The sequence below is a fragment of the Caenorhabditis remanei genome, chromosome X, assembly GCF_010183535.1.
Source record: "Caenorhabditis remanei strain PX506 chromosome X, whole genome shotgun sequence".
Classification (NCBI taxonomy): Eukaryota; Metazoa; Nematoda; class Chromadorea; order Rhabditida; family Rhabditidae; genus Caenorhabditis; species Caenorhabditis remanei.
The window spans coordinates 12,866,839-12,879,706 of record NC_071333.1 but is presented as its reverse complement, the minus strand read 5'-3'; the positions used below and the strand labels follow the sequence as shown (position 1 = coordinate 12,879,706).

Below are 12,868 nucleotides of genomic sequence, written 5' to 3'. Positions count from 1 at the left end.
ACCGTCCTCGTCGTTTTCATTCGAATCTCTACACCAACTAACTGCGTCTCTGTTTTTCTCTACTCGTCTCCCTCCAACTAACTCTTCAATCCGTTGTACCTCGAATTCTCGTATGCTTTATGGTACTTGAATGTTATGGTCGGTGTTATTACGCGGCTCCGACTAGACGTCTCTTCTTGCATACAATGCAACTCTCTTTTCTCTTATTTCTTAAGAATCGAACCGCCGCAAAACGAACGGAAGGTCGTATATGGTAGTAAATCTTGCGGAAGGATTCCACTAAATCTGTATTTCCGTTTTCAATCAACCGACAGAATACATTTTTTCTTTGGAGGATTAGAGTCCAGAGTACGGTCCGTCTTTTTCTAGTGCCTAGGTTTACACATTTTATTGTCAGTTCGTAGTTTCTCGAGTAATATTAAGGAAAGTTTTTTAACCTCACCACACCTGATTTTTTTCTATTTTCTTATTCCATCTTCCTGTCTTACAAATTTGCTTCCTATTCTTCCTGCCACACCCTTCCCCGGAAAAATTTGACACCTCTCGTCGAGTCTCTAATGATTTATAACAAAGAGTCAAAAGAAAAAAAAGGTGGACAATGGAGGCCTGTGCAGAGCTACAATCCAGCAGTGAGGCTGCTGTTTGATATTGTGCAAACATGTACATGTCGTCCCTGACCAGCTCAAAAATTGGCGCGTTTTGGATGGTAGGTCCCTTGGGTGTGACCGGCGCAGGACCCGATTGTGTTGCACCCACCCAGCTCGTCCCCCCTTTCCTTTGTACATTTTTGCGCTTTGACATGTGAGATGAAAAACGGTTCCGCCAAAGGGTAACCCAACTATCACGCCAACTTACACGAAACTTTTGCTAGCAGTATCTTATACTTGAGTGATTCTCTTTTTTTAAACTTAGCATATTCTTCATAATACTGGACCAGGATGGGTTACTGTATCTTTTAAATGCATTTCATTTTTTAGTTTTTGCGTGATTTTTACCTAGCTTTTTCCCAGATCACAAACCCCTTCGTAAAAGTATCTGGAATCTGTTGCCACTCAAGCGAACATTCCCAACTAACTTTTTTTGACCTTTCTTGATCTCACTATTCACTCTCTCCAACTGTTTACATGACAGTTTTACGTAAACTTGTGAACCACTCGAAACTATTTTTTGCAGCACTCGTGTCAAGCTGAGACCTTTGACATCTGTTTCGAGATGGTCTGAGTTGACGCCCCTCTGTGTTGTTTGTATATTTGCCACCAAACTTCTTCATCACCTGCCGCCACATTCTTACTACAATTTCTCACCATCGAAATCATTGCGCCTTTATCCGAAGCCGTCATCTCGTAATATATTAGCATATTAGGAATGGAATGCACTAGGGAACATTAAGTATTCTGAATATGTCGGCGTCTTTAGACATGGGTGAGAAAGGCACAAAGCCTCTCATCTTGATGAGTTCGTTTGTTGTTGGTTATCTAATGTGAGGAACATGTTGAAGGGAGAGAGTGTATAGCCAAAGTCATTTGCGAATATGCATTCCATCCCTCATTTCTTAGTAAGATTAGAAAATGAAATCGAAAATTCTGATTTCTTTTATGATCCCACTTTCTAGTTCCACATGCTCATGCTCCGTGACTTTTTTCTGTTAGTAGTGTGTAATTCGATCCGTATGTTTCATCTCCGATCGGTTTGAGAAGCAAGAAGTGAAGTAATCTCCAATTTTTTGTTGTTTGGCAGCCATTCTCCGTGCAAAAAATTCGAGGCTCGCGCAAGTCAGAACTTCTTTTGCAGAACGAGCGGTGTCCCATTATTTCCGGACTTTTTCTCCGAATGAGGACCAAGTTTTGCCGCAGGCAGTATGCATTTCGTCTAAAAAACATTACTTTTATTTGTCGTTTCCGCTTGTCTCCTCGTTCAGAGTTCCTCCAGTTTCTTTTCCTTTCAGTTTTCCTTTTACTCAACTCTTCTCGCCGGTTTTTTTCCCTCAAATTGTATTTAGAACACACTTAGGACGAGCAAAAAAAGAGAGTGAGAGGTGTATGTACGCATGCGGGTGCGCTTTTCAAAAGAATGTATAATGTGACTTCTCTGATACTTGTCTTCTTTACTTTTCTTTCTTGGTTTTACCCATCCCATGACCTCTACTCTTTTTGAATAAGACACAGAAAAGTGTGGGAAACTAGCCCCTAGACGAAAATATTAAAGAGCCGGTGGGAAAATTCAAAGGAAGAGTCTTCTCTCAAAGTAGAGGGGATACTGTAACTGGCTTATTTCTAAGCCAATAACTGATATCATTAACGGTATTTAAATAGGTCTCATTAGATGGTTAATGAGTAAGAAAATGGCAGGATTTGAATTCAAATTTAAGGTTATAAGAGTGGATAATAAAACGAATAATTAAAAACCAATGAAATTGAAGTACTAAAAAAAATAAGGAAGTTTAAGATCTTCCACTTCTGAACACTTTTCAGAAATTGAATAGTTCTGCAAAGTAACGTTCCGTATGTTCCTTCCAAACTCTTCCAAACACCGGAAATTTTTTTCCCCTCATTTCCCAGTGCGTTTCCGATGTTTTAGCAGAAGTTTCCATTCGAACTTTACCACCAAAAAGTTCAGAATGTCTTCTCTGCAAGACTGCAAGAACTGTCTTGCCACCTCCCTGTTACACTACTCAATGACATTTTCACTACTATTTGCAAACAATGAAAAAACGGCAGCATTTGTTCATCTAAGAGAGTGTTTGATTCCATCTGGCCGCGTGGCGCAATGGATAACGCGTCTGCCTACGGAGCAGAAGATTGTAGGTTCGAATCCTGCCGTGGTCGAAACTTTTTTCCGCCTTTTGCTGTTGTTGCATACGGCTTCACAGGATTTGAGGTGCTTGAAAGTGTAATCCGGGACGCGGCGTCATTAATTCATGGGCATAATAGTAGTGTATTTAATATTCTGCGATGAGTTATATATTATTCGTATACGAACTTTTTACGCGTTTTCAAGGATTCGAGAATTGCTTCGTTTTCTTTTTTTTCGATAAAGAAATCGAAAACAATTTTATAGATTTGTTCAAGATCAGATCTCTTATGTCTGTTTTTTATGACTCATCTGTTTTCTAAGTTCCCTCTTCTTCTCCGCTTTCTTAGCTTCATTTCACGTTTCACCTTCTTCTCGACGACAGGTGTTCTTTCAATTTTCCCTTTCTTATTTCCCATGTTTATGCCCTAAAGTGTTATGTTCCTGACCTTTTTTTCTTCGTTTTCTTGCCTTGGAAATGAAAGAATGATGGTAAATATTTGACCAGTCGCAGACATTTTTCCTCATTTTCTGTGGCCGCTAAACTATCCTTGACAGCTCTCGGACACAAACACAATAGCCGCTGGGATGTTGCCGAAATGAGTACAGCTAAATGTATGATTTTGATGTTTTCGCTTTTTTCCACTTTTTTAAATCTTTGTTTCGTGTTTCGAAACCCTAGAGAACCTGTTGATCGAAAGAACTAAAGACCAGCAAATGCTCGAATGACAAATTGTTGAGGGAAGGAAGCATCACTTTATCTTCTCACCTCCTCCCTTTTCCTTCTTTTCGTCCTTCCTCAATTCATCGACCCCGACAACTCAAGTCAGTCAGTCCAATTGTTTCTTTATGTGCCCTCCGAAACGACATTGTGAGTCTTTTTCTTTCTATACCTCACAACATGTCGTTCCCTCTCCGAAAAAATTGACCTCATTAAATCTTCTCAGGTAGGTAACAACTACAAGTCCTTCATTTCAAAACTTCTGTATTTTTGATCATTTAACTTTCTTTCATTCTGTTTCCATTTGCTTTTTCTCCTGTTTTCATAGTTATAATGCAGAATACTAGTTATTCAATTATGTAGCAAACGCAAAATAGTTGTCATGCATAATACGTGTAAACCAAAACTGTGTCGTAGTTTTTCGGTTTTGTACTTGTCTTTCCTTTTCTCTCACTTCCTCTTTTCCTTTGTTACCTGATCTTCTCATGAATATCCATGAGATGACTGTTTTGCCATCCTCAACCTATCGCAACAACCTTCTATTATTTCATTACTTGAAAACGAGAAACTTGAAAAGAAGCATCTTCCCGCATTCTCTTCATCCCACTTCATCGTTCATTTGCATGTGTAATTTTCTGTTACCCGCTTTTCGTTCCGTTGCCGTCGCGCCTGCTTTTCATGCGGATTATATTATGATTACAAAGGTGTGAAAAGTGGGAAACGATACAAGACAAGTGACTTTTCTAATATTCATCCCCTAACTCTATCTAGGTTTTTAGAAGATGTCTAAATACTAATCAGACATCGGAACTGATTACAAAAACTTGAAATTTTTAAAACAACGATACCTTATAAAATTTATAACATGCTGAAGTTTTCCTGACATTGAGTTTTCTTTTTTTCATCATTGCTCTCAATATTGCCATGAATACTGCTTTGACACTTGGCCCATTCCAATTTTCAATTTTCCAACTACCTCCTCTTCGATTATATATTTCACTGACAGCAGTCGCCGCTCCCTATATAGATTTGTCGCAACGCACTACTCTGCGCTCTCGTTTCTTCCTCTCACCTCGAACCCTTTATGAACATCTGCCACTTCAACCTCCCTCACATACGCATACACTTTCGCCCCCTGAATCAATCCAATCCGCCCTTGAAATCAAACCACATCTTCACACCAAAAGTAGCTATCTATTTTATTGTTTCGCTAACCTTTGCAAACCGAATCAACATTTTTCTAATCAAAAGAATATTTGAAGTTTTATGGCGCATCTTTGCAAACGCGTGCCCGTGTTTTCATCTTTTGTCAAAAAGTGCAAATCCGAATTCAAATCGGATGTCCCCTGCAAACCAAAACTTCGCGCATTTCGGCACATAAAATCTAGAATACACAAATTCAAAATGTGTTCTCTCTGTTTTTAGAAAACCTGTGCTCAGTTAGGGGAGTTTGTATAGTAGGTGCCAAGAGCAATCATTATATTATATATCAACACTATATGTAATCTAATTTAGATTAATCCAAATTATTCTAATAAACATGTCAGTTAGTAATCAAATATTGAAAAATATGATTTTCTATTCAGGACTGGCTTCAGTTTTATTTTCCTTCTGAAATTTCAGTTTTAAGACAAGCCGAGCTATCTCAGCTCTTTCAAATGTTCTCGTCACTTTTCATGAAGATTCCTCTAGTTATGCGAATTCCTGAAGAAGTCGCTGCGGCACGCAATGTTTGAATTTGAGCTTTTTCCCATGTTGCGTTTGTTGTTCTTCACGATAAAGGTAAGACGAAAACAATTCGTTATTTCTGTCTGTTCTATATTCTTTTCATTTCCCACAAATAGATGATTTCCTGAGTTCCACCTTTCTATGAATCACTTTTTGTATTTTTATCACTCTTACCAATAACCTTTATTTTCTATCTTCTTATCGAATATTGTAATTGATAATTGACAATAGAGCATGATGGGCGCTCAGTTTTGACTCATAGATTCTAAGGTCCCTCTGATTGTTGATTTAGCGGTTGGGGGTTGTACTGCCAACAACAAAGAGCACAACATGTGATAAGATGTGATAAGACGTTCTGTTCGTTTTGCACTAACACTGCTCATACGGTGACTACTAACTTTTCTTCTATTACTAAGATGTACGACAGTCCAACGGAAAGTCTCAAAGCAAAAATGAGGGTAAGTCGTACAAAAAGACAATGAGGTGTATTATTCACCTGTGACTCACTAATGCGAATTTTGAAAAACAGTTCCTCTAAAAATAAAAGTTATGTATTTTGGTTGTTTTCCTCTTCTCGCTAAAAAAAGTCTGTCCATTCCACCACTATTATATTTTCGCCTCTTCATCATTCCGCCCATCTTGCTGGAACCACTACAATTCTGCAAACTTGGCCACTTTGCTTGTCTTACACAAAGTCCATTATCTAATTTCAAATGTTTCGCATCCCTTTGCCGCTCTTCCTCTCGCCGTTGTCCTTCTTCCGTCTCCGCACGAAAGCCCCACCAAAACTTTTTTGGGACCTCTTCTCTTTTCCTCTCCCACCGAAGCACCCGCCAGTGTCACATTTCAGCAGTTTTTGGTTTTGTTAATGCATTCGAAAAGATGTGCATTTAGGGAGAAGGGACGGATGAGTGGACGGATGATGAAGTGTCGAAAGTAAATAGAGTCATCAATTCAAAAATGGTTTTTGTTCTCCGGTGCTCAAACTTTATTAGCTCTTCTGCCTCTCACTTTTACAGTCTCTCTGCAGCTTCGAATTCGAAATCTGACATTTCCAACTCATTATTTCTGTTGATGCCAAAAGAGTACGGTTAATGAGATCCTGTGCCTGCCTCCACTCCATCAATCCATCCCTCCGCCCATCAACCCGCCCATCCTGCTGTCCCGGTCTCTCATGTACCATTTTTGTGACAAATGCGTTTTGGGCCCAGTCGATAAGTAGGGGGGACCGGTGAGAGAAGTAGAGACACACACTCTATCTCTCTCGTCTCGCAATCACTCGTTACCATTTGAACCTCCGCTTCCCGCGCATTTTCTCGAAGGGGTGAAATTCAAATCGAAAGCTGTTTTTGGGGGGATCAGATTTTAATAAAAAAGATTATATGTTCCACCTGTTGATTAACTTTTTGTTCAGTCTTCTCTTCACTCATAACATGAGGAAAATTCCAAAAGTATTGAGTTTTTAATTCTGCAAAGTTTTTTTTCCAAGTCTCCAAAGCTGTCAACTCTTACTCTCCCAATTTTATCTATTTAGGATCCAACTGAGATTCAAATTGTAGGGGTTCTCTCTATAAATCACTTTGATCAACGTCTCACTCTCTTCTTGAAGCTCGAAAACGTTTTTCCTCCGCATTCTTCGTCTCTCTCTCTCTCTCTCTCTCTCTCTCTCTCTCTCTCTCTCTCTCTCTCTCTCTCTTTCACTTACAAACCATATTGTTTATATAATCCAATCATTTTTTCTTTTTCGCACTTCTTTCCTCCTCTTCTATAATCCGTCAATCTCCATGTTCCTTGGTCTAATCCTTTTGTGTTCTCGACATCGAGCTCCGTTTTTCTCTCCTCCCCTTTCCCTTTTTTCTCTTGATTTTCATGAGCGTTTTCCATAAGCACGTCTGCATTTATATATGCTGAAATGCTTTATGGGTTCTCCGATTGTCAACGGCACCTGCCAATTTCTTATATCCGTTCTTTTCTCTTTTCTTCTTCCTTTTCTTCCTTTTTTGATGGTTCCACTTGGTTCAACTCCTCAGAGTCGATGACGCTATTGAGCTCTGACAGGAAAGGGGGCGTGGCTTAAGTCAGGCTACCTATCTAGAACTTTTTGTTTCTTGAGATTTCTATTAGGTTGGCAAGAAAGTTTTTGACCATGATTTGTTTTGAATGCTGTCAGACAAATGACGAGAATCAAAACCAACTATGCATGGCCTATGTTAGATAAACTCTCTGGAATTCTGATAGTATACAGCATTTCCCTCCGACGCTTCCCTTCTTGGAGAGCCCTGCCTGTTTTCATTCTTGACCAACAATTCTTACAGCAATATTTTCGATTTCCCTTTACATGTTATACTAAGGTTACTATAATTGCTCAACCGATATGAGAACTTAGCAAGGGTGAAATCTTCTATCGACACACCAAAAGTAATTTAGTTCACAACTTTGAGAAATGCCATTTTTTAATGATCAAAGTATCACGTACTAAAAGACTATATGAACAGGAAATGTACATGCTGTGAGTTATAGAGAAAGAATATCCATTCAAGTATTTTTGTAAATTATCAATGACAGTCCACACTATTTACTACCACAGTTAAAAACTTCTTGAAACGTGTTGGCAAGAATAAAAATTGATGCATGTGTTCGACATCTTTTAATCGATTTTAACTTTTAGCGAAAGGTAGTCCTACGATTTTAATTCCTCTCTTCTCCTCCAAACTTTAATTTATTGAACCGTTTTTAGTTTTAACAGGGCGATGGTCTTGTACAGTAATTATCACAGAAAAGTCAAGTGACTCGGCGTTGATTGAACGCCAGCAGACATCGTCGAACGAGAACAATTCCAAATGAAAGTCATGCCCTCCTTACACAACGTATATAACTGGAATCTTCTAGAAAAGTGCAAAACCATAATCTTACACTACTGCTCTTTCACTGTGCAAAAAATAAAAGCTCTACCCAAGCCCTCAGTTCCACGCGGTCAAAAAATCCACCGCCTCCATGATGTTGCTCATCCGCATGCTACATAATCGACGACGTACATTCTCACCTACTTTTGCAAAATACTTCTTGCTCACACAAATTACAGCTGCAACCTTCCTCTAACAAAATATCATATATTCGGGGTAATACAGCGTGCTACAGCTGGACAGGAATTCGAAACTTGAAGTCAAGTCGAGAAATGGGTCCAAGTTTATTTTAGCTTGAAACAACCGGAGTTTTGGCAGGAGGATATCCGGAACGTACCCAATAAACAGCAGACTGTTGTGTACCAATATAGTCATTACGTATGCTATCGGGCATGTTTTCTGTCTGAGTAGGAATGATTTGAGTTATGGTCAAAAACTTTCTTGCCAACCTAATATTTAAAGAAGACTTTTTTTCATATAAGTATGTCCTTCATAAAATTTTTCTCCTGATAGATGTGTATTGAAAGACATAAATTAAATATGTTCATTTTTCAGGTAATGTTAACATTTTCTTGGACGGGTAAGCGAAAGAAAAAGAGTGATGCGGCTGATCCAGCGATGGCCGTATCAAAGCATCGCTCCACCTCGGACCAAGATTCGTCCGAACCGTCAGTCAGCAGATCGACGACATCTACCGGATCCATCCATTTCGGACAAGTAAGTACCCAAAGAAAAATATCGAATTCAGTAACAACCTGTTGACCTAGTTGAATTATTCATCTCAAAATTGTTTCCGTGAATGTTTTTAGTCAAACGGACTGACCAAACCAATTTTCTCAATTAACGATCCGACTGCCGCAAAACACTTGTTTGTCGGGAGAGGATAGAACGTGGACACTACTCTCCGAGTGTAATATTGTACTAGTGACAAGCTGAGATGAGAGTAGTCATAAATCCAACCACAAATTTGTTTCCCGAACAAAATATTGCGGTCTCTGAGTTCCCAGGGTGTAAAAATGTAAAAATAGCTGAACAAACTTTTCAAACAAAGTCGAAAGAGGGGGTAGAAACAGCAGAAAAAAGGGAATCCCCTCTTACAAAATGAATGATGGGAAAAAAGTGCAGTAAAGCCAGTGTTATCTATCATTCTGATTCCCAAACGCATTTTTTTGAAGGGCTACTGAATTCTGATCACTCCTCAGCTTTTAGATAAGAACGAATGTGTTCAGACTGAAATATTCCAGACAACATCATACACTTCAACAGTCGGAACAAGTTTCAAGGAAGCTGAGTATTCCGGACGGCTCTTACTTCATGGCTTGAGACTCTCGGAATTTCCGATTGAAGCTTTCTCTAATATTGAACTCATGGACATAGTATTTATCGGTAAGGAAAAAACTGTTGGAGCGGTAATTGACCAGGAAATGTTCCAGACCTCAGTGACAATCGTATGTCAACATTACCCGCCGACTTCTCAGCTTTTGACTGTCTGATCTCTTGTATTGCCAGTTCGAACCGTTTTCGAACAATTCCTACGTGTATCTGCTCTCTCGAACAACTCACCTATCTTGACTTTAGGTAATCCTCGCTACCTCAAGTCATTTCTCAATCTGACTTTTTTTCCAGCTTCAATGAGATCTCTCATCTTCCGGATGGCCTGTTCGACCTTCCACTCACTGCTCTCATTCTTGCTGGTAATAAGATTTCGTGTATTCCAGAAGGAATCCGACGCTTGGCTCCAACTCTTGCGTACTTGGTATGAAAAAATCTTTTGGTTGATTCATACAAACAACAATAATATTTAGGACTTGTCAAGAAACGACGTCCGCAGTCTTCAGTCACAACTCAGATATCTGAAGGCACTCAAAGTATTGAAAATCTCCAGGAACAGAGTTGAAGACTTTCCAGCAGGTATACTGCACTCAATGGTTTCAGACAATCAATTTCAAATTTCAGAGTTGTGTTCCTCGTTGGAATTGCGGACTCTGGACCTATCGCAGAACAATTTGTCCTATTTGCCAGCTGACTTTGTCAAAATGACCGATCTCCGTCACCTGCAACTAGAATGCAATCCACTGCGTAGTCCGCCAATGGAAATTGTCGAACTGGTAAGACATAAAACAATTACATCCTTTTGACCGCTTCATCAATTTGTGCCCCGGCCAATCAACATTTCCAATATTTAGGGAATTGTGCACATATTCAAGTGGCTTGATGGTAGAACATCTGGCTGTTCATTGATGTCGGCCGGCTCTCAGGACGGCGTTTTAGACCGAAAACGCACTCCGACCACAACGGCCATTGTCGCCGAAAAACACGCACCACATAACGAATCGAGGTAATTATTTGGGAAGAGGAAGATGGAATGACGAGAGGGGAAAACGGGTGACATTTCGATTAGCTGCTGTTTGGAGAGGAATAATGGGTTGAAGATGAAAGTGGATACTCATTTGAGGGGCCTAACCAAGATTTAATGAAAATTCAGACAACAATTGTTCTTGAAATATCATTGGGATTTGATATCTATCCCTGATTTTTAATCGTAGTTTTTAGAATCTTCGGGTGTTCTGTTTTTGGGTTGGTATAGTCGAAGCTTCTTCATTGTCTACATAACATGGTAGCTGTAAACATCTTCCGGGCTTCTTCTCATATCTTTCTCTACTAATCGCTTGCAGAACTACGCGTAACACTTCTGAACCAGCGAAACATCATCCACATGACCACAAAACCGAGAACGGACATCTTACCCATCGACCGAAAGTAAGTACAATCCCCCCACCTAAACTTAGACAGCCTTTGTCCGTTGTGAATTCAAAACCAAAGCGTCCCACTCATCCCTGCTAAAACATTTTGTTTTCTGGTCCTGGCTACGTTTCTATGACCATGTCTCCCCTCGAATAATCGACAAAAAAAGGTTTTTTTTTACTTACAACCTGTTCATTCGTTTTTTCCACCCTTTCTCTGTGTTGTACTTTCTAATATAAAAATATCAAGTTAACTTTTGGAGTGATTTTCCCCACATTGTTCGATTTTCAACCGACTCACCTTTGAACTCGTTGTTATTTTGGATTAAATGCATGAAAATTCGGATTTCTTGATGTTTTTCCTTGTTAGAGTAGTATTCACGAGTGTTGTTGTTGTTGTTCCAATAAATTGTTGTTAAAAACTGTATTTACAGGAATTAGTCGAGCCCAAAACAATCGCATCCGTACATTCGAAACCGCACAATGTACAGATTGTTCACAATAAGATTTCGTCGGTTCCGTCCCATGTGCCAACCTCAATTCAAAATGGAAGAGAACACTCAAGACAGAGTACTCCAGATGAGCAGAACAACAATAATAACAACAATGATGTGTCAAAGTCAAAACTGAGTAGCAACTTGTCAAGTCCAGGAATAAGTGAGTTTGATTAATTCTAAATATAAAAATTTTCAATTCAATACTAAACTTTCCAGCCAAAAAACCAATATCGAAAGTAGCTCCAATGATGAAACCGGCAGTCCGCCCTGCTCCAAACGGAAATATCCAGACGGTTAGTGCTGATTGTAAAAGTTCAGAATCTTATCCCACTATTTTCAGAAAATTGGCACTGCCCGTCGTCCGAACCCGATTCAAAACACAACAGTCACCAGGTCCACCAACACTACTGCTGTCAAAAAAGAAATCCCAGTGAAGAGCACCAAAATTGCCTCAGCCACAACCCGTCGGTCAGAAGAACCTGCTGCAACAAAGATTGCAAGTCGACCGATAACCTCAAGTGTCACAAACTTGAATAGTAAGTTATTCCGCCTCGTGTCTTTCTTACCACTCACTTCCGGAATCAAGTATTCACACAAAAAAAGAGTATTTTCAGAGTCAGGAATACGTGCGCCAGGCACTGGAATTGCGAATGATGTGGAAAGCGCTAAAAAGTTGCTGAGAGAAAAACTGGGACCAAGCTTTGCACTCAATAAAGGAGATATCAGTTTTAGTCTTCAATTGTCAGATGGACAGGAGTTGTGTAAATTTGTTAATAAGCTTCATCCAGATGCTATTTTGCTTGCTTCGCCAACTGATTCGGTAAGGAGCTCTTATTTAATTCAATAAATCACAAACCTCTATTTCAGTCCATCGCCACAACTCGCTCAAAAATGAATGTTGACAAATTCCTGCAATTCTGCAAGAAACTTGGAGTTCCAGATGTAAAAAAAGCTATACAACTTTCAATTCTTATATATTTCTCATTTTCAGACCACCATGTGCTCCCAAATGGACATTATTTCAAAGAGAAATCCGCAAAAAGTGGCACGAACCGTTTTGACCGTCGCAAAATTGCAACAGCTTCAATCGTCAACTCATAATTCCATCCAATGCTGAATAACCTTTACTCGGGTAGCGAATAATAAATCGTTTCATATCTTAGAAATCGTCTTTTTATGTATGCAAAACGGGAAAAAAAGAACTTATTAATTTCTCATACAAGGGAAGTCTTTGGAGACCCCGCTTCTAAGGATTTGTTAATAGGTATAGGGTGAGTCCATTTCTGCCATCAAAACCGGTTAAATGTTATGAGCTCTGAAATGTTTCATAAGGTTAAAGCTTTTTCTCATAGAATTCCGAATCGGCAAGTAGTATAAGCAAAGATAATTCTATTTTTCTAACGTACGAGCACAGATAAATCGCTGGAAAACACAAGAAGAACCGCACGGTTGCGTGTATGCGGCTAATTTGAAATTCTGTGTGAA

At 39.4% G+C, this 12,868-nt stretch overlaps 1 protein-coding gene across 1 annotated transcript; it reads left to right on the top strand.

Moving 5' to 3' along the window:
- Positions 1–8,700: 8,700 nt before the first annotated feature.
- On the top strand, positions 8,701–12,500 carry GCK72_024538 (uncharacterized protein; the record flags this gene model as incomplete). Its single annotated transcript, XM_003117663.2, has 14 exons — positions 8,701–8,859; positions 9,387–9,528; positions 9,576–9,720; positions 9,769–9,898; positions 9,948–10,053; positions 10,099–10,250; positions 10,329–10,480; positions 10,818–10,902; positions 11,321–11,543; positions 11,600–11,676; positions 11,724–11,919; positions 11,998–12,203; positions 12,251–12,325; positions 12,375–12,500. 14 exons carry the CDS (start codon positions 8,701–8,703, stop codon positions 12,498–12,500), a joined length of 1,974 nt encoding a protein of 657 aa, XP_003117711.2.
- Between the last annotated feature and the right edge of the window lie 368 nt (positions 12,501–12,868).